Raw genomic sequence first — 20,845 nt, forward strand, 5'->3', positions numbered from 1 at the left:
TCCCATGATGCAGTGCGTGTCTCAGAAATAGAGCAGAAGGGGAAGGCAGGGACCCCGGGGAGGATGGCACCGAGCTAAGAAAAGAGCTCCTCTGCTCTCATTTAAACAGGGACAGGTGCTAAAGGACGTGGAGGAGGGAGGAGGAGAGAGGCCAGGCTGGGCTGGGCTGGGCTAAAGACTGTACTCCAACACAGGCCTGCATCTCAACGCATCAGGTAACAGCGCTCGACATCAGATGAGAACATTTTCGCATTTTACAGACGATCTTTCACTACCGTTATTGCAAAAGATGTTTAGAAACAGCAGCACACTCCTGAGGATGAGGATGTTTGACTAAAGTGATTGCACTAGATCCTTAAAAACTGTAAAACACTCATGTCACACTCGACATAACAGAGCACACTTGTTGTATAGAGTTGCTCCTGTCCTCCTCGTTGCTCCTGTCAAATAGACATTCTTTAACTTGCATTATTACAGTATCTCCTTAAAAACAGCAGTGCCCTCCTGCCAAATACAGGATCTTTGAGAGGCGTCCTGTCATGTACTGTATAGGATTCTGACTAGCAGTTTTGCAGGAGGACCCTTGAGGTATTGAGCTGGCTGAGGTCAAAGATCTTATTAGATAGAAAAACTATAGAGTAAGTGAGTTTTAATACAAACTGTCTTTATTCTCATATTCGTGTGTGATTCCCCAAAAGAGCTGCCTCTTTGTGCTGAGTCACACGCATGTTATTAAGGCGCGGCAATTAGCAATTTGCAGGAGTTGTTAAGGGAGAGCACATGTGATTTGATATCCTCCAGCAAGGGGAAGCTGAACTGTAAGTACTGCAGAAACAGAGAGAGAGAGAGAGAGAGAGAGAGAGAGCTTATTTCATTGTTAGCCAGGGGGAAAGGTGGATGGAGAGCCGGCAGCAATTTAATATTTGGAAATGCAATTTTGTGGAAGTGCATTTTAGTGGCGCTCAACATGCAAATGAGGTTAGGTATCCCACCCCCACCCCCACCTCCACCCCCAGCCTTCATGCAGCACTGCAAGAAATGAACACACCTGCTGCTCAGATTTCTTCATAGTGATGGTTATTAGGGTCCCTGCAAAGCTAACAAATAGCGTCTCCTTTAGTTTCCAGGGAGTTCGTTTTCTTACAATTCTAATATCAAAGTAATTAAACATACATATTTTGAAGTAACTATAGTAGGATAGCATCAGGTCAATTTCTTTCTTTCAATTTTTTAAACTCCATTTTTAGTGTATTTTTTTTTTTACTTACTGTATTTGATTTATTATGTCTTATTTTTTTAAAGAAAGCTCTTGCTTTTAGGCAATTTATATATATACAGTATATATATATATATATACAAACATACAATATATAATAAAAATAATTATACCTTATATTTATTTTTTTACATTATTCTACTAGCTTCTATTTTGCTGTACTTTAAAAACATGTTTTATTTTTTATTTTTCAAATATTAGAAAATCAGTACTCATTTTTAGGTTTCTGCCAGCCAAAATATTTTAACTCAATCCTCAATAGCAAAAAGCGAAGGTGAAAGGAAGGTTTTGAAAGGTTTTTTTCCGAGTGAGTGCAGCTGAGGAAGGTGAAACGTACTTGTACCTTGTCAGTGCTGCGTGCAGTGGAGGGAGGAGGGTTCAATACACTTTCCTGAATTTCTTTAACGCAAGTGACTTTAAATTATGCGTGATCCAATCCTGACTGAGATTGATACATTTTACTTCATATTTCTAGTTTCAATAACAGGATCTGCGTGGTCCTTTAATCGAAAAAAAAAACAAAACAGTTTTCCGATGAGTTGAAACGGGTACTCTGACAACTCTGGCACATAAATCACTACTAATCTCTTGGCAGTGAGGAACATAAACAAGACTGGCCGCTGAGGAATGCACTTAACATCTTCAGTACTCCTTTATTTGCCTCCAAGGCTCGCAAAGCCGCAAATATTGCAGATTAATAAGTGCTCGTGTGTGTGTGGGGAGGGATTATTAGTGACAAGCGATTATTAACCTAAGCAGTGGAGGATTGGTGGGCAGGCATTGGTGGGGTGAGTGGGAATAGTGGGATTTGACGGCAGAAAATACACACACGTACTGCTCGCCTTAGCATATTGAATATACCGCATATGTTCAGACCTGAACACAGAGTATCTCATATTTCAGCAAGCATTGAATTAGTAGTATACAGTATATCCCAAGGAACAATACTAAACAAATTGTTATGGAGTAGTCAGTGTACAGCTTGAATAGCAGTATAGATTCACTAACCACTGAAAATGACTCAAAAAACAAGCAAGCGAGTACACGTCACAGTGAACATACGTAATATTTAGAGCGAGCACCACATTGTTACATCACAGCTTAACTTAAACCTCTTAGACATGGAATTCAACAAAGCTGTACAGGTTGTTACTACGGGTTGTTATGAATTTGTCTTGGAGATCAGTAAAGTATCTATCTAGTTATCCATCTATCGACTCCTTTTCCACTCGTCCATGATGACATCACTGGCGGAGATGGTGGATCTTTGACACCTTGTGCCCCTCAACCTGCTTTCCTTCTGTTAGAGGACGCCCCGACAGGTGGGTTAAATTCTGGAGGAGACAGACTTGGCCGCTCCGCCACCTTCACCAGCCTCAGCAGGACATTAGTCATCTTGGAGGTGTGTTTGGAAATCTGTTCCCCAAGGGAGGGGAGTCATGCTCTGCTTCCCAATGTCAAAGTACATTTTGGAATGTTGTGTTTCGCCTCAATGAGCTGCACCTCCCCAATGCCACCAGCACTCATGCGCTTAACCACCACCATGCTTGACTGTAGTCAAGACTCAGTTGTCTTGCTTCTCACTTTTGTTGCCATCTGTTTAGACAGTGGCTGTGTGTGAAGTCATTTTCACTGAATAGTAAATCTATACAAGCTGTACACTGACTACTTGAAATAATAGCATTGTCCCTTGAGGAGATATAATGCTTGCTGAATGGTAAAGGTCATGTTTCGCAATATGTAGATTTATTCTTTCCAACAGGTCGTACAGGAAAGTGAGCCATGGGCCTCACCCATGCACATGGGTTGGACCCGAGCTTTGTATATTGGTATGGACCTCTCAGGGTGGAGGCTCTTTGTGGCTGGAAAATCAAACATCCATCCTTCCTTTTGGACATACAGCAGAAGAATAGGGTGCACGGATAGAGGGGGAAAAAAACAGTGCAGCGCTTCACTCTCTTTGGAATGGTACAAATAAAAGAGAAAAGGCAAAAAGACAGAAAATGAAGTCTTTTGTCCAGCAAAATGAGTCATTTGGAATATCCTGTTCCTTCGCAGCACCTCCTTCAGGCGGCATTTCGGAATCACTTTTCAGTTGGCTCATACACACTCTGACACTCGTATTATTACACAGTGCTGAATGAGAAAAAAATCTGAGACGACCTGCAAGTCCAATCACGTGGTGCTGCGCTCCGCTCGTACATGACGAGCGCAAACCAAGAATGTGTGCACGGCTCGCTTTAACACATCTGTAAACTTCAGCACTGGCAGAGGCTACAAGGATAGAAAGATAGCATGAGCAGGGAGAGATAGCAGTCATCTGAATAAAACATCTTGAGAGTGCTCTCATGTCAGTTACCCTGATGCAAGCCCCAAACTGCTGCATCTCAGCTTCACCGCTTGTGCGCCCAGACAGCACAATCAAGTCGAGGGGGAAATCTCTTCAAACAAGAGCTGATTTCCCACTTGCCGAGCACGGCAAACACTCTGCTCGCCGCTCACCTTGGAAACTCCGCAAAAAGGAGCAGCTATTGGCTCAGTGGCTGACCTCCGCTTGCTTTGCAGCCTCAACTTAAGACATCCGGTCACTAATTGACATAGATAACATGTGGCCCCTGATGGTACCAGTTTTTTTCCAGAAAAATGTGAAATGGAAAACGATGGCTTTCAACAACAACAAGCTTTGTGGGCTTAATGATTCATTTGCTTCAGTAATAATATAATAATGAAACACCCACTTGCAGCATAACCCATATTCTCTCTGATTGCTACCTAGCAACGTTTACAAAAAGAAAACATCTTTCAGATGAGTGTGTGTTAACCTTTTAGAGGGCACCAGGAAATGTATATATACAGTAGAGGCCAAACGTTTGGACACGCACAACACAACTGATGATCCCAACCCCATTAATAAGGCAAGAAATTCCACTAAGTAACCCTGACAAGGCTCGCGTGTGAAGTGAAAACCATTTCAGGTGACCACCTCATGACGCTCACTGAGAGAACACCAAGGCTTTGCAGCGCTACCAAAAAAGGCAAAGGGTGGCTACTTTGAGGAATGTAACATATAAGACATATTTAGAATTACTTCACACTTTTTTGTTAAGTCCATAATTCCACATGTGTACCTTCATTGTTTTGAGAATCTACAATGAAAATATAGAAAATGCATTGCATGAGGAGGTTTGTCCAGACTTTTGGCCTGTACTGTATATAATTATATATAAAAAGGTAAGGAAACATTTACACCAAGTGGAGAATGAGGGCACAATGGAGGAGAATGACAGCCCTATGTCTTTACTTTTATGGTTTATATGGTCAGGAGACTCATTTCATTCAAGAGGAGAATGAGGGCGAACATTCTTAACTTCCATGTTAAGAAGACATTTCATTCATTTTCATACAGAGCTGAGGCAACGGTTTAAGTCACCCATATGGTATCAACTCAACATGTTTTGGCTGAATAAGAAGCAGAAATAGTTCTTCACAGTTCAAGGTTTTGCCACTGGCCGAGGGGTGTCAGCTTGTGAGTTAGCTAGCTAGCTAGTTGGCAGGATTACACAGAAAATAAGATGGCACTGAACTCTTTGTGGAGGGCTGACACACAGTCCAAAAAACCAACCAATCTATTATATTTTGGGGCAGATCTGGATAGTATTTTACAGTGTGAGTTACATTTGAACCAAGTGGGGGCAATGAACCACTAAAAAAGCTAACGATGTGGCAGTTGGCACGCAATTTGTAATATGCATTACCACCACCTACAACCCTTGAGTGTAATAGTAATGGAAACCAGTAATTTTGTCTAATTATAATAAAATATCATTCATAACGACTGATACCAAATAGGGTTTCCTGCTCTTTCCATGTAGCATGCAAATGTTGCTGCAAATGCGTGCCAAAATGGCGGTGTCTTTGTTTCAGTCACTTACCCAAATCTTTGGATCCTTGACTCTCGCTGGCGAGCTCGCCCATTCTCACCAGCGCGTCGAAGTAGCCTTTGGCAGCAAATGTCACATCTATACGGAAACAAAAAAAAAAAGGGAGGAATAAAACACAGCATGCTTGGCAAGTTGAAAAGGTCTCTCTGCGAGACATGAACTCGGCCATTTTAACCCCATCTTTTGCAGATACTGGATACACAACTTCTCATCAGGAAGAAAAACACAACTGATTGGATCTGGATTGTAGTCCCTGATAGCAAAGAGATTATTATTTCCTGACGTGGTGGCACAACCACACAAATTGTTACATTTCCTCACTAAACAGCATCAATAATTACAAAGTAACTACATCCATATTATGAATTGTGAGGGAGGACGGAACATTAATTGAAGCATGTGATGATTGGAGAGAGGCTGTCGTTTCCCAAATGTGTTTTTTTACTTTAATAATTATTTGGAGTGCATGAGAAAGTAGACATAAAAAAATGTAGTCATTTATTTTCAATTATATTGCACAACACAGCAGCAACAGAACCAATGCTGTAATAGCAGTAAGGTGCAAACTGCTCAGCATCCCTCCTTGGCTCCAAATTACATATACACTTTTTTCATCAGCATGTTACCACTTGTACGAAAAATGCGTGTATTCCTCACAACTATGATTTCAACTGAATAACATTAGTCATTCAACCCACACAAGCCCATAGTGTTCAAATGCAGTTACAGTAATCCCTCATGGTTAAATGCTTACAGGCAGGACTGTGATAAATGCATTTCCGTGAAATAGGAACGCTCAAATTTTTTTTTGAGCACTCTAGATATGAAATAACACCCCTTTTGTCACCTTTAGATTCGTATTTTACACGAGCTAAGAGTTAACATAATACCAGTAAATAAGCCATTCATACATAAATACGGCGCATGTCCGTGTTGCAATACATGGTGGAGGACAGGAGGACAGGAAGTGACGTGGTTCCGAGTTGAGTTTTAGCTTGGTTCCCACTGTGTGGGCCGGGCACTGCCAGAACTTCTTCGAGGCCGAACAAAAGTCGTGCTCGATGGCCTCACCGATAGAATGACTATAGCTTCTACTTGGACCGCGGCATCTGCTGAGCTCCGATGGCAAAAAAAAAAAAAAAAAAAAAGTGTCACACATCTCACCCATCGGTGCTAAAGAGTGACGCAGGGAGCACCGAGTGGAGGTAGGATTGCAATTCAACTCAATTCATTTTATTTCTATAGCGCCAAATCACAACAGCAGTTATCTCATGACACTTTACACTTGAAGGTCACATTCATAAATGAAAACAGAGAACCAACTGAAACCCCACATGAGCAAGCACTTGGCGACGGAGGCAAGGAAGAACTCCCTCTGGGTAAGAAACCTTGAAGGTTTATACAGTACAAGTAGTATACTGTGCACTAACCACTTAATGTGCCATTCTCACCCCGCCTTGAGCACCGCCACTTCCATATGTTACGATGTGGATACCTGCGGCCTAGATAGATAAAAGAAAACGTTTTCATTTTTAAATTTTGTGGTTATGGTTTATATTCGGGGGCGCTCAATAGTCCGTCATTTACGATAGTTTTTATTAATGACACTCGAAGGTTGCCTAAAGCCTCTAGGAGGTGTTAATTGGAGTATTTAACATTTTGAAGCGTGCCATTTTCAGTGATGTAGAGTTATATTGCATCATTTGCAATATTGTGGTTTTATTGAGCTAAAAGGGACAATAGGGAGAAAAGCTTATGTATGACCATATTTACAATAAACAAGAGTAAACCTTGGCTTCTGAATCCCACAATCCATCGCCTTGTCCTCTACAATCACTTACGAGTTGTAATGTATTTCTGTGATAGCGCAGTGTCTCGCCTGCAGACCCCGCAGATGTGCCTAGGTCAGCGCTTCTGCTCCAGCTGATAACGTCTTGTTTAGACGTGGCGTCACACCTTGTATGAAGCAGGACTTCATGTACGCTTGCAGAGTGTTATGAGTCTGCAGGTGGGAGGGGGATTTACTAGATAACAGGTGGTCAAAGCAGGTGAGGGAGTCCAAAAGCACCCTGATGATTTTAATCTATGAAGGAAAAATAAAACCCAAGAAGCGCCTATCTGCTTCTCTACCACAGATATAAATAAACCTCAACTTCGAGTCACATGAGCTGTTTGGGCCAATCAGAACATCTCTGCTGTAAGCTTTGTGTAAACGAATCCAACATTGGCTTGAGTGACATTTTGGACACTGCCTGCAGACACCTCCAAGGTGACTGACATCTTCTGCATCAAGAGCCCAACGAGGGAATTCCCACACACACAAAAATGTGCATAGACATTATTTCTTGACATTAAATGTGAGCAGAAGTGATAATAACCACTAAGGGGTGCAGCTGTTTTTTTATGTTATCAGATTTATTGGTATGACATAAATGCTCCCAATAATATTCGGTCCGATAATTATCGTGCATCCTTAATTATTTAAAGTGCATGAGATAGTGGGGGGGAAAAATGTAGCTCACTTGACGACATGGTCATGTATTAACATGGACTATATTGCACAACGCGGCAGCAACAGAACCAATGTTGTGATTAAGGGTGTCCAAATACAACTTTTTCACTTCTGATGTGATACCAATATTCCTTGAATATCGAACAATACAGATTTCAAGCCGATATCAGCACAGATCATACATGCATTTGTTAATGACTTTGTAGCGTGGCATGTTAGAAAAGGCTTGATCAAGTGACGTTACTCACAACAATAGTCAGCAACATTAGGTATGAGAAAGACTGACCCATTTACTTCTTGATGCATCTGGGCTGTAGTTCTACCAACAATGCAGCGGCAGCTAGGCATAATGTAGCAAGTTTCAAGGTACTCAATTAAACGTTTAAACCTGACATTACTCACCACTGACAGGGGTTGGCTCTTTTCTGTTAGCGGTAATGACTTTTTCCCCAGTTTGGTGTCACCACGGGAAACTTGCGCATGCCAAATTAGGCACTCAGCTACAACGTCTCTTTCTGACTTTAACAAAAAGTACTGAGACATGGCCGACAACACTCCTACTCCTTGCTACCTTGCTAACACAATAGCACACGCTGTTGTTGTGATTATGTGGGCTCTATCCGGTTGATGCGTGCTGGGACGGAGTCTGGAATCAACTTGTTCTATCGAAGTGCCAAGATTGAAGATTGTAGATACAGGCCGATATAATCATATACTCATTTTTTTTGCTGATATCGGCCCAATGTGCGATATCAGACCGGGACACCCCTAGCTGTGATAGCAATAACGAGCAAACTGCTCAGCCAGCATTAATATTGCTCATGATTTCATTGAAAACAACGGTGCAGCAAGAAAAGCAAGCATGAATTGCACACCGACAGGACAGCTGAGTAGTAATAGTAACTAACATTTAAAGTGCATGCAGAGGTAGATAAAATTGCTGGATGCTGACCACACGTGATATTTTAAATGCAGCTACTGTCATCTTGTGGAGTTGTTAAAAGTTAAATCAGAAGGTCACCTACAGCCACAGCTGTTAAAGCCATGTTTTGTGAGCCAGTGCCAATAGGGTTAGGGTTGAGACCCGAGCAGTTATTTTGTTTTGTAGACTACGTTCCTGGCAACTATAGAGACTCAGCACTTAAAGGAAAACTGCACTTTTTGGGGGGGAATTTTGCACAGCATCAGCAATCCTTATGTGAGACATGAACACACGTCTTTCTCTTTTTTTGTGCGTTCTAAAGATATAATAAGATCAAAAGAGGCAGGTCATTAATGCACGTAATGGGACACACCTATGCGGCCTACAGATACCGCTATTGAAACATCCAGCAAGGTTTTATGGTTTTACATGCATGCTGTGACCATGTAGTAACACGTACATTCATGATAAAATGCAATATTTACAGTAGTTTGCCGTATTTTGGCCCTTTTAAGCATTACCGGAACTTCCTTCCTGGGCACAATGATTTCACATAGCAACATAGAAAACGAACACTTTTCCAAACTCAAAAATAAAAACTCAGCAGCAGTATCAGCAGCACCAATATGTCGCCTTACCTTTTTGGCACTGAGAGCACGGGACATGCTGCGGGTGGAGTGTGTGGGGAAGCTCGTCGCTAGCTTGTGGCAAGGTGTCAATACGGCAGTAAGTAGTTTGATCGACGTAACAATGTTAATAATAATAATAATAATAACAACAACAATGTCGCTGTGGCTTGGTTAATATGCACATCACATTACATGTAAATGAAGCGTTGGTGGCGCTTTTTTGAGGGTTTTTTCAGAAGGCGGTGGTTTATAGGTGGAATAAGTGTTTCCCATTATGTGCATTCTTGGATGCGTCTTTTAATCTATTTGTATTTCTTGAGAACACACAGAAAAGAGGAAGATTTATGTGTTCATGTGTCTCATAAGGATTGTGGATGATGGGCAAAATTCCAAAAAAAGTACAGTTTTCCTTTAAGGTGTAGCAATTATGTATGTAGCAAGTGTGACAACAACATTGATGGCGTAAATAAGATGGATCTTTGTGACTACTTTATTGCCATCTAAGGAAGTTTGCTTCTTACTGAGACAGATGGAGGATTATTGGAATTTTGAGTTAGAGGGGGGTCCCACCTGATCCATCCCCCTTCACTCTTCAGAGGGAAAAAGATAACCTGTGGATTCCAAAACAAATATGCCTTATAATTTGCAATTTGGAATTGGTCTTTCTCAACAGCTTGAATTGTTGCGCCATATTGGCACAAGTGGCCCCCTCTCTTTCTACCCCTGCAAATCAGAGCCTCTTAGTCCCCCTTAGGGTCGAGCAAATCTTGCAAAGTGGGTATTTAATGGCTCAGGGAGTCTGTGCCAGTCTGTCTCCATCCTCCCACTGTGTCTTGGATTAGCACATGTGTCAAGGAGGGGGAATGAAAGATACGATTAGTTGGGCTGAGGGGGTTCTGCCTCGTGTTAAGGTTTTTATATTATTCGGGGGTGGCGAGTTTCGATAAATCACAGTCTTCAAATTACCAACAGACAATCTCACAACCACGCGTCCTCCTCTTATTAATTTGTCTACCCACAGTGAACCATCATCACTTCAGATTAGAGGCCCTTTGTGCTGCTCTTAATACACCTCCACTGCTGTATAAATAAGCTGTGCACTCCATGACAAGGCAGGAGGATAAACATTGTCCTTTTATAGGCAGACAAAAAGGAGAAACTAGGTAGACGAAAAGCGATGGATTGGCAGTGTGCCTGCAGCTCAACAATCAAGGAGAAGGGAAAAATGATAAAAGGACTTACTGGCAAGGGCCTTCTCGTAGTTCTTCCCCATGGCAACAAAATTCCGTAAGCAGGGGTTGAACTGTTCCATGATGGTCTGAAAGAGATGAAATAGCAGTAGGGTTAAGGGCACATGAAGAAGGACTCTGCTGTCTGCAACATCAGTCTTGGATAGTAGCAATCTTTAGAGGGACATCTGGGGTGAATACTAGGGGTCTAAAGGTACGCCATAATCCCGATTCGGTACATACCTCAGTTTTAAGGTCATGGTTCAGTTCATTTTCGCAACAGTAAGGGAATTAATAGTTCCAGCTTGTAGCCCCGTTCCCAATCTCTACTGAACAATGGCGGCACCCTGCTTTCGTCTTATCCACTTGTTTTTGTCCATTTATGTATTTCACTGGGAGGGGAAAGGCGAAGCGTTCCCAGGAATGCGAGACTTCAGTGATGGAAGAAGGTTTTCAAGCACTGGCTTCTCATTGCCACTACTGCAAGCTATGACTCCTGCTAGCCAAAGGCTGGCCTTCACTGTATTTGTTGGAGTAAACACGTGACTACATTGTATATCACAAGGCAATTACACTTCCTGTTCCTCACTTAAGTCGGTGCGACTCTGTTGTAGTGAAAAATCTGATTACGAAGACATGTACCATTACACCCCTACTAATCAGGGCCGAGGAAAGGTTCCGGCGCCCACGCCTTTTCACCTCTCAGTGGGATTAAGCAGCTAGGTAGAAGGCTAGGATTAATGATGGCGGCGGCTGCGGTGGTGGTGAAGGATGAGAGTCACTTGTGGATACAAGTGTGAAATTTGCATAGATGCATGTGACGACCCTGCAGCATTAAAATGATGGACACTCTGGCTCATTAGGAGCTTTTCAGCGTTAAATGGCGGCTATAGTGGAGTATCACAAGCGAGAATATTCCACAACAGCGCTGTTAAAATGCAGCGTCTGCAGCACGCCTTGACATCTAGTGCCTTCCCTTCTCATGTGTTCCTTCAGGGCTTCCTCCAATTAGTTGGTCTCCTGCACCCAGCCAGCAGGAACAGCTGCTAGGACAGCAACATATCCACAACACTGCAGCAAGTCATCATCAATACTGCAGGAAATACATCACTGTGGGACAACTCATCCTGACAACCATACAGTATATGCCACTCATCTACAGTCAGACCGCGTATTTACTGTATATAGTCAGAGAGAGTCATATACAATAAGTCAATAAGCTATGCGTATGCATTTGTTTGTGTAAGCCCACTCTTCTATTCCTGAATCGCTGCACACACAACATGCACCCCTACTGTGTTGCCATCCATCCATTCATTTTCTATGCCGCTTATCCTCATTAGGGGGGTATGCTGGAGCCTATCCCAGCTGACTTCAGGCAAGAGGCGGGTCGCCGGCCAATCGCAGGGCACCTCATGTGTTGCCTGTGCTATTATTTTTCTGACAAATACACCACGTTCGCGGTGTTATAAACCCTATAAGTGAAATTTCTCACACTGCTCATGTGCAGCTAAAAAAAAAAACACACCCAAAAAACACCCACTGTAACTTTAGGGTGTTTAACTAAATCACTATCAAATTTGGTTGATATCTTTAGGGGACTGACAAGCACATCTGTATAGACTGTAAAAAGGTTGGTAAACATGGTCATCTTAGCAACTAACAGCCCGTAAGTCATTGACCAGTTGTCTAATGGTTAGAAAACTTTGAGGACATCTTCCAAAGCATTTTGACCACAACCCATCGGGGCACTGCAAATGTAATTTACAGTAAGCCAATAACAAGAGGAAATGTACAGAGAAGCAAAGAAGCTGTGCTTTGGTCCAAAGCACACCACTTCATGTGTGCAACATGCTGGCAAATTTGCTGGATTTTAACTCGAAATAGAGCATACATCTTTTTCTCCTACTGTGCTCAATAACATCTAATCAGCAATGCGTTGAATATCATACAGTGCACTTGAGCACAACATTCCCTCTTACCACTGCAGGGATATCAGAGCAGTGATGCAGCGTCTGATGAGGAATTCTTAATGAACTACTGAAGAAAAGCCAGAATTATATGCGAAATGTGAAAATGTGTGATATAGAAGAGCAGGAAATGGCATCAACTGAGCTGTCTTTGAACGAGCAGACTAAATAAAACAACAGTTCAAATGCAGTGTGTTGCCTTCCAAGGTGTGCTCAAACCCGTAAGCAATCAATTATTCCAGATAAGTTAATGAGGCAAGGCCAGGAGGAGACTTTGCTCTTCTGCGTCAGACAGAAAGAACCAGACTTCACCCGAAAAGTTGTCTCGGTGTTGTTGCCTCTTTTCTGTCCAAAGTTTAAAAATAAATATTTAAGGGTGAACAAAAGGCTGAAGTCATCACATTCTGTTTGAAGCCAAACAAAGGAAATAAAACTCAAATCGCGTCAATCACTAAATGGAACAGAATTCAAGCATTAAATAAAAAAATTATATATGGATGTGACTGTTATCTGTCTACTATTTATTTAACACATCAGAGAGCACAGATTTCATGAAATAACACAAACAACTCCTGGAGAAACACTGTGCTTGATTGAGTTGTACACTCATAAGCCAGTTAAAATGAGTTTTCCATAAATTTCGGAATATAAGCCGCTACTTTTTTCACACGCTTTGAACCTTGTGGTTTAAACAATGATGCGGCTAATTATGGCTAATTATTCTGCTTGGACCGCAGCAGCTGTTGAAAAAGGCGTCCTATGTCTCAAAACCGGGGTGACGCATTTTGCGTCGGTAGGATTGCAAGGTTTATAGGGTATCTTTCTGTGTAAATAACTCATACTACAATGTGGACACCTGTGGCTTATAGACAAGAGCAGCCTCTCGATTTGTTTCTCTTTAAATTTAGTGGCTTATATTCAGGTGCGGAATTTACGGTAGTCATTATACTGCCTCAGAAATAACAACATTCACAGAAACTGTGGTTTGACAAACAAACAAACTCTGAATAATTCAAGATAATTGTCGAAAATTATTGTAGTGAAACACTTATTTGACCTCAGTTACTACAACTATCTTGCACCAGGTATCATTCAGACATCTTTACGAAGTAAGTCGTTAAAAGTGTCAAAAAGACAAAAAGATGTTCTTTGTATTGTTATAATGCAAAAGTCCGGAGGATCCTTGCCTGTCTTGTGTGGAATACTCTTCAAAATCAACGAGGTTTACAACTTTTTTGGGGGGTCTGACAAGAAACAAGTATTTCATCAGCCTTTTGACCTCTAGATACCCGGATCGCCTTGTGTCGGATGTCATTTAAAAATCGATTTAGTTCTTGCCTTGGATGATCGTAGACATGCCAAACTTAAAGATACCAAACGCCGACCAATCACAGCCTTTTGCATAACTGGTGAGCAAAGAACCATAGAAGCGTATTCAAGGACCAAAATGTGTGCTGACTACAAAAAATGTACACATGTTGGCAGGTCTGTCGGTACATCGCCAACAAATACCATGAGCTTCTTTGACCTCAAAAATCAACCAGACTGTGTCTTCGACTTTAAGCAACAATCCAGAAATGGTAACCTTTGACCTCTACCGCTTCAGACATCTTGTGTGGCATGTTCTTTAAAAAGCCAACAAGATTATTTTATTGCTATACAGTGGAACCTTGATTAGCGTCAATCTGTTCAGGGGGTCCGACTAACTGAATCGTTCTATAATCTTATACATTTTTCTCAGAAAAAAAAAAAAAAAATCTAATTAATCTGTCCCAGAAAGCAAAATATGTCTACACAAAAACACTTTTATATTTTGACAATTACAGTTTTACAAGCAGACAACACTTTTAAATGCACACAAATAAATGAAAGTGTTAAATGAACATTTATCGCCAGTTTTAGCTTGATTGAAGATGTGATTGTTGACAAAAATGCTGGCACTTTCTGCGGTACCACTGTAGGTTATTTTGGAGCCGTGATCAAAAGAAAAGCAGAGACTTGTGACTTGTGACTAGAGTCAACTGCTGATGACATCGTAGACGGGCGACAGAGCAGACTTATGGTTTCTGTGTCCATGCATTAGCGAGCTAATAGGCTGCTAACAAGGATGTCTTGTGGGGAAAAAAATACACAGAACACGGTTGGACTCACGCAGTGTATTAATAACATTACAAGACACGCCATATTGTACATTAAACCAAAAATGTCTGCAAACCTGAAGCAAAATTTTGGTGTCAGTGGTCCTGAAGAAGTACTGAATCAACCTTCGTCCACTTTGAATCTGCTTAAATGGCTTCAGAGGTGAGGGGGAACTGACTATTTTTTACCTTTGTACCTGCACTTGTGGGGAAAGCAGTTACAAAAACAAAAAGATCTTGAAGTCATTGATACATTTTGGGGGTATTGATTGAAATGTATATGAAGGTAGAACTAATAGGAAGGTTCAGGTGTTGACATACAATACTATTAATAACACAGCAATATGAAGATAGTTTGACAATTGTGACAAGGAACAACCACAAACTTCACCATTGACCACGGCTACCTTTATCATCTTCCCATCGTCCCTTTCCTCTCCTAATTGGAGTGGAGAGTCCACTGTGCTCTCACTGTAATAAGGCTCAAAATGAAGCTTGTTTATGTGCGGCGTGTTCGATCCGTCTCCCATTACAGACTAGCTTTAGCAACCCTGGTGTTTAACATGCCTCTACTGAAGGAGATGTACAAACATATGAAAACGAGGAGAAAATGACTGCTTGTTCCAATGCATGCTGATTGATGAATACAGGGTGCGCACACACACCTCTGAATGTGTGTAGTCGTGCACACGCCCCCACCAGCACAAACCTTTCTAATAACAAGAAGTGGCGTTTTAAACCAGTGGGAGGATTACATAAGACTGCATCATTACGTGCACTACTCTCCCACTGAGGAGGCCAAAAGGTGGCCACCACTCACCTGAATGCCTTTCTTATACAACCACAAGCTGACCCACTGCCACTGAAAACATCACACACCTCTGATCTAGAGATATGGCGATGATAGAAAATTACGGTGCATTTAAGATAGGAGACAAAGCCTAGAGGGGGAAAATGGAGGTTTCTTTCGTCATTGTGGCTAAATTTGTCATCCCAGTTCTCTTGGACTACATTGTTACCCTAATTGTGGCTGCTAATTGCAAAACGGGGCCATGACAGAGTTGTGCGACACCAGCAAAGAGAGAGACAGAAAGAGGAAGTGTGGCAAAAATGATTCGCCATTATTATTTAAAAAAAAAAAACAAAAAAAAAACACTTTCCATTCAACCAAAAAATATTACACAGAACGTGCGTGGCAGGTGAGTCTCTTCACATTAAGAGGTTGTAAACATTCTCAGGTCAAAACAAAAAAATATTTTATCGTTCAGCCTCTCATCTACATGGAAACGGCGTTGCCCTGAAATTATATATATATACATATACATATATATACACATATATATACATATACATATATATACACATATATATATATATATATACAAATACATACACATATATATACACACATATATATATATACATATATATACATATATATATATACACATATATATACACACACACACACATATATATATATATACATATATATATATACACATATATACACACACACACATATATATATATATACATATATATATATACACATATATACACACACACATATATATACACACACACACATATATGTATATATATATATATATATATATATTCATATATACATATATATACACATAAATATACACACACACACACACACATATATATATATATATATATACACACACATAAATATACACACATATATATATATATATATACATACACACACATATATACATATATATACACATATACATATATACATATTCATATATACACATATACATATATATACATACATATATGTATGTATGTGTATATATATATATATATATATATATATATATATATATATATATATATATATATATATATATGTATGTATGTATGTATGTATGTATGCATGTATATATGTATGTATGATGCCACATAATTTGATAGAAATGAAAATGATCACCCTATAGAGGGGGGAAATCAAAGACACCCCAAAAATGAAAGTGAAAAAATGATGCAGCACACTGGTCCATTTAGCTAAAATGTCATTGTAGCAACTCAAAATGATTCTCAGTAGTTTGTGTGGCCCCCACGTGCTTGTACGCATGCCTGACAACGTCGGGGCATGCTCCTAATGAGACTACGGATGGTGTCCTGGGGGATCTCCTCCCAGATCTGGACTAGGGCATCACTGAGCTCCTAGACAGTCTGAGGAGCAACCTGGCGGTGCCGGACAAACCTAAACATAATGTCCCAGAGGTGTTGTATTGGGTTTAGGTCAGGTGAACGTGGGGGCCAGTCAATGGTATCAATTCCTTCATCCTCCAGGAACTACCTGCATACACTAGCCACATGAGGTCGGGCACTGTCGTGGACCAGGAGGAACCCAGGTCCCACTGCACCAGCGTAGGTTCTGACAATGGGTCCAAGGATTTCATCCCGATACCTAATAGCAGTCAGGGTGCCGTTATCTAACCTGTAGAGGTCTGTGTATCCTTCCAGGGATATGCCTCCCCAGACCATCACTGACCCACCACCAAACCGGTCATGCTGAATGATGTTCCAGGCAGCATAACGTTCTCCACGGCATCTCCAGACCCTTTCACGTCTGTCACATGTGCTCAGGTTGAACTTGCTCTCATCAGAGAAGAGCACAGGGCACCAGTGGTGTAGTTGCCAATTCTGGTGGTCTATGGAAAATGCCAATCGAGCTCTACGGTGCTGGGCAGTGAGCACAGGGCCCACTACAGGACGTCGGGCCCTCAGGCCGCCCTCATGGAGCCTGTTTCTGATTGTTTGGTCAGAAACATTCACACCAGTGGCCTGCTGGAGGTCATTTTGTAGGGCTCTGGCAGTGCTCATCCTGTTCCTCCTTGCACAAAGGAGCAGATTCCGATCCTGCTGAGGGTTGAAGGACCGTCTACGGCCCTGTCCAGCTCTCCTGGAGTAACTACCAGTCTCCTGGAATCTCCTCCATGCATCCAGGTACCGCAGTGATGCCCTGGTCCAGATCTGGGAGGAGATCCCCCAGGACACCATCCGTAGTCTCATTAGGAGCATGCCCCGACGTTGTCAGGCATGCGTACAAGCACGTGGGGGCCACACAAACTACTGAGAATCATTTTGAGTTGCTACAATGACATTTTAGCAAATTATGTGACATCATTTTGTTACTAATACATCACCCAATTATTATCAGGAAAGATATTCAAGATCATTTTTCCCCCAGTTTAGATCTGATTTCGAAGTGTTCCTCTAATTTTTTTGAGCAGTGTATATACACATACGTACATACATACATACACATACATACGCACACACGCATGCACACACACGCACACATATACATACACATATACACACACACACACATACATAAAGGTGGATTGGGACAAAAAGCAATTTGAAAAAGTAATTTATTGAAAACAACAAACTGAAATAGGCTGTTTATCAGCTGATCAAAAGTTTAAGACCACAGGCTATAAAAGTCAAAATCAGCTCAAAATGTTCATTTTCTGTCAGGCATTCACACCGTCATGCCCTCCTGATGGTTGAAGCTAAGAAGCTTTCTCTTTTTGAACGTGGTCAGATTGTTGAGCTGCATAAGCGTAACCTCTCACAGCGTGCCATTGCTGCTGAGGTTGGGTGCAGTAACATAACAGTATCACACCTGCGCTGAGCCGGAGGATCCAATTGGCTGTCCATCAAGACACAGGGTGGTCTTCCACCCACATTAAGACCCTTACTGGTCCCAACTGCAGCGCAATAACCATCAGACGACATCTGAAAAGGAAAAGGGTTTAAAATACAAAAAAGGAATTCAAAGACCTCATCTCCTTCAACGCCACAAAACTGCCCGTTTAGACTTTGCCAGGGAGCATCAAACATGGGACATTGAAAGATGGAAAAAGTTTTATTCTCTGATGAGAAAAAATGTAACCTTGACGGTCCAGATGGCTTCCAACGTTACTGGCATGACAAGGAGATCCCACCTGAGATGTTTTCTACCCGGCACAGTGGAGGGGGGTCCATCATGGTCTAGGGTTTCTCATTCAGTGGAACGCTGGAGCTTCAGGTGGTGCAGGGTCGTCAAACGGCAGCTGCTTACGTGCAGATGTTGCAGCGGGCATCCCTCATGAATAACATCACTCTTTTGGACCATCCTGCATGTTCCCCTCATTTAAATCCCATAGAGAACATTTGGGGATGGATGGCAAGGGAAGTTTATAAAAATGGCCATCAGTTCCAGACAGTCGATGCCCTTGGTGAAGCCATCTTCACCACTTGGAGCAATGTTCCCACTAGCCTCCTGGAAACACTCGCATCAAGCATGCCCAAAGCAATTTTTGAAGTGATTAACAAGAACGGTGGAGCTTCTCATTACTGAGTCCTACTGAGAACATTTTTTGTTCTGGTTTGGAGAGTTTTTTGTTATTTTTTGAGCAATAGTCTTAAACTTTTGATCAGCTGATAAACAGCCTATTTCAGTTTAATTGTTGTTTTCAATAAATGACTTTCAAAATGCTTTTTGTCTCACTCCCCCTTCTTGCTTTTGTCAACTGGTCTTAAGATTTTGATCATGAGTATTTTATATATATGTATATGTGTGTGTGTGTGTGTGTGTGTGCTTTTTGTCACTTCCCGGACACTGCGTTCACATTGACAGGTGGCATTTTTTTTGGTAATATGAACAACCACATACAAAAACCAGATTTTAACACAAAAAAATCTGAATTGGGCATCTTACCCTGCAGAATGCACACTAAAGAAAAGTGTGACAAAGTGTTTGCAAAAAGAGTGTTTGTGTGTATGTCTCGCTAAAAGAGTGTTTGGAAGTTAAGTATAAGGTAAAGCCTGACTGCACTACAGCATACTGGCGCAGTCCTACTTCTGTAAACTACTGGCTTTTCTTGAGCACTCTATTTTTTGTAAGTTGCCAGTATTTATTTTTCTAACACCCTGTTTTCATTTCACTTAGCTGTAGCGTGGGTGATTTTGCAAACCTTTCTTTGTAATGTTAGTCACAATTATGTTTCTTAAGATGATTTGCTTGAAGAGAATATGTGAGTGATGGACAGTTTACCTTACCAGTGTCTACTTGTTGCACATTGTGTTTGTTTTTTTCTACATTGAGGTCCATTTTGTGTTGCGCTTTTTAAGAAAAAGTATACATCCATCCATTTTTGATGCCGCTTCTCCTCATTTGGGTCGCGGGGTTATGCTGGAGCCTATCCCAGCTGACTTCTGGCGACAGGTGGGGGTACACCCTGGACTGGTCGCCAGCCAATGGCAGGGCACATATAGACAAACAACCATTCACACTCACATTCATACCTATGGACAATTTAGAGTCACCAATTAACCTAACATGCATGTTTTCGGAATGTGGGAGGAAACCGGAGTACCCGGAGAAAACCCACGCACGCACGGGGGGAACATGCAAACTCCACACGGAAATTCGAACCCAGGTTTTCCCGATCTCCTGGCTGTGACTGTTTAATAAAACATTTGCAATCAGCAAACATATTACCCAGTCTCATGTTGATAGGTGTATTAAAAACATTAAAATGATCTTTCACAGCTACACTTTTTGTAAATAAAACTTCTATCTGCAATTCATTGCAATTATGCAACTATGGACAGAATGCGATTAATCGTCATTCAATATTTTAATCGATTGACAGCCCTGTATGAAACAAATCTTTCTGCATATGACACGTTCTTCGAAGCCGACTAAAAAGCTGAGAAGGGAGTCAAAATGTAATGTCTTCCACTGCAAATCATTTGCATACAGTTCATATCAGGGTCACTCAATTAAACCGTGAAATGCGTGTCAGGTTTTTGTATTGTTTTTCAAGCCCAATATCCAGGATTAAATCATCACCCAACAAAAGCCTAAGTGTTATCCAAGATTCATTTTATCGTCACTATACCTCAATAATGTCCCAATTACAACCATGGAATTTCAATTTCACATACGACTAACCATTTCGGATCCCTGTAATCATCCCTGCAGGTTCTGAGAACATGTCACATCCAGCTCGATGTTCAGGTCCATGTGACCGTGTTTGAAGCAAGTCATTGGTTTTTCTGTGTGTGTTCAGGCTGGGTCAGACTCCTCGTTGCCGTGTCCGGCTTTAAAGGAACGCCCAATGGTCTTAAGGCCTTTTTTTCATGGGAAGCCCAGGAAAGAAAGTTGATGAAGTAGATAAATAAAAGTAA

The 20,845-nt window shown here is 41.4% G+C and overlaps 1 protein-coding gene across 7 annotated transcripts in view; it reads right to left on the reverse strand.

Moving 5' to 3' along the window:
* LOC129171149 (brain-specific angiogenesis inhibitor 1-associated protein 2-like) overlaps nucleotides 1–20,845 on the reverse strand; it is an 82,249-nt gene that overhangs the window by 43,949 nt on the left and 17,455 nt on the right. For all 7 annotated transcript variants that reach the window (XR_008566742.1, XM_054759538.1, XM_054759542.1 and 4 more), the window contains exons 2-3: nucleotides 10,523–10,598; nucleotides 5,209–5,295 (exon numbers count right to left, since the gene is read on the reverse strand). Coding sequence is in view for 6 of the 7 variants with exons in the window: in XM_054759538.1 (XP_054615513.1) it covers nucleotides 5,209–5,295; nucleotides 10,523–10,598 (163 nt within the window). In the remaining variant the exon portion in view is untranslated. The remainder of the gene's footprint in view (nucleotides 1–5,208; nucleotides 5,296–10,522; nucleotides 10,599–20,845) is intronic.

The sequence above is a fragment of the Dunckerocampus dactyliophorus genome, chromosome 18 (genome assembly GCF_027744805.1).
Source record: "Dunckerocampus dactyliophorus isolate RoL2022-P2 chromosome 18, RoL_Ddac_1.1, whole genome shotgun sequence".
NCBI lineage: Eukaryota > Metazoa > Chordata > Actinopteri > Syngnathiformes > Syngnathidae > Dunckerocampus > Dunckerocampus dactyliophorus.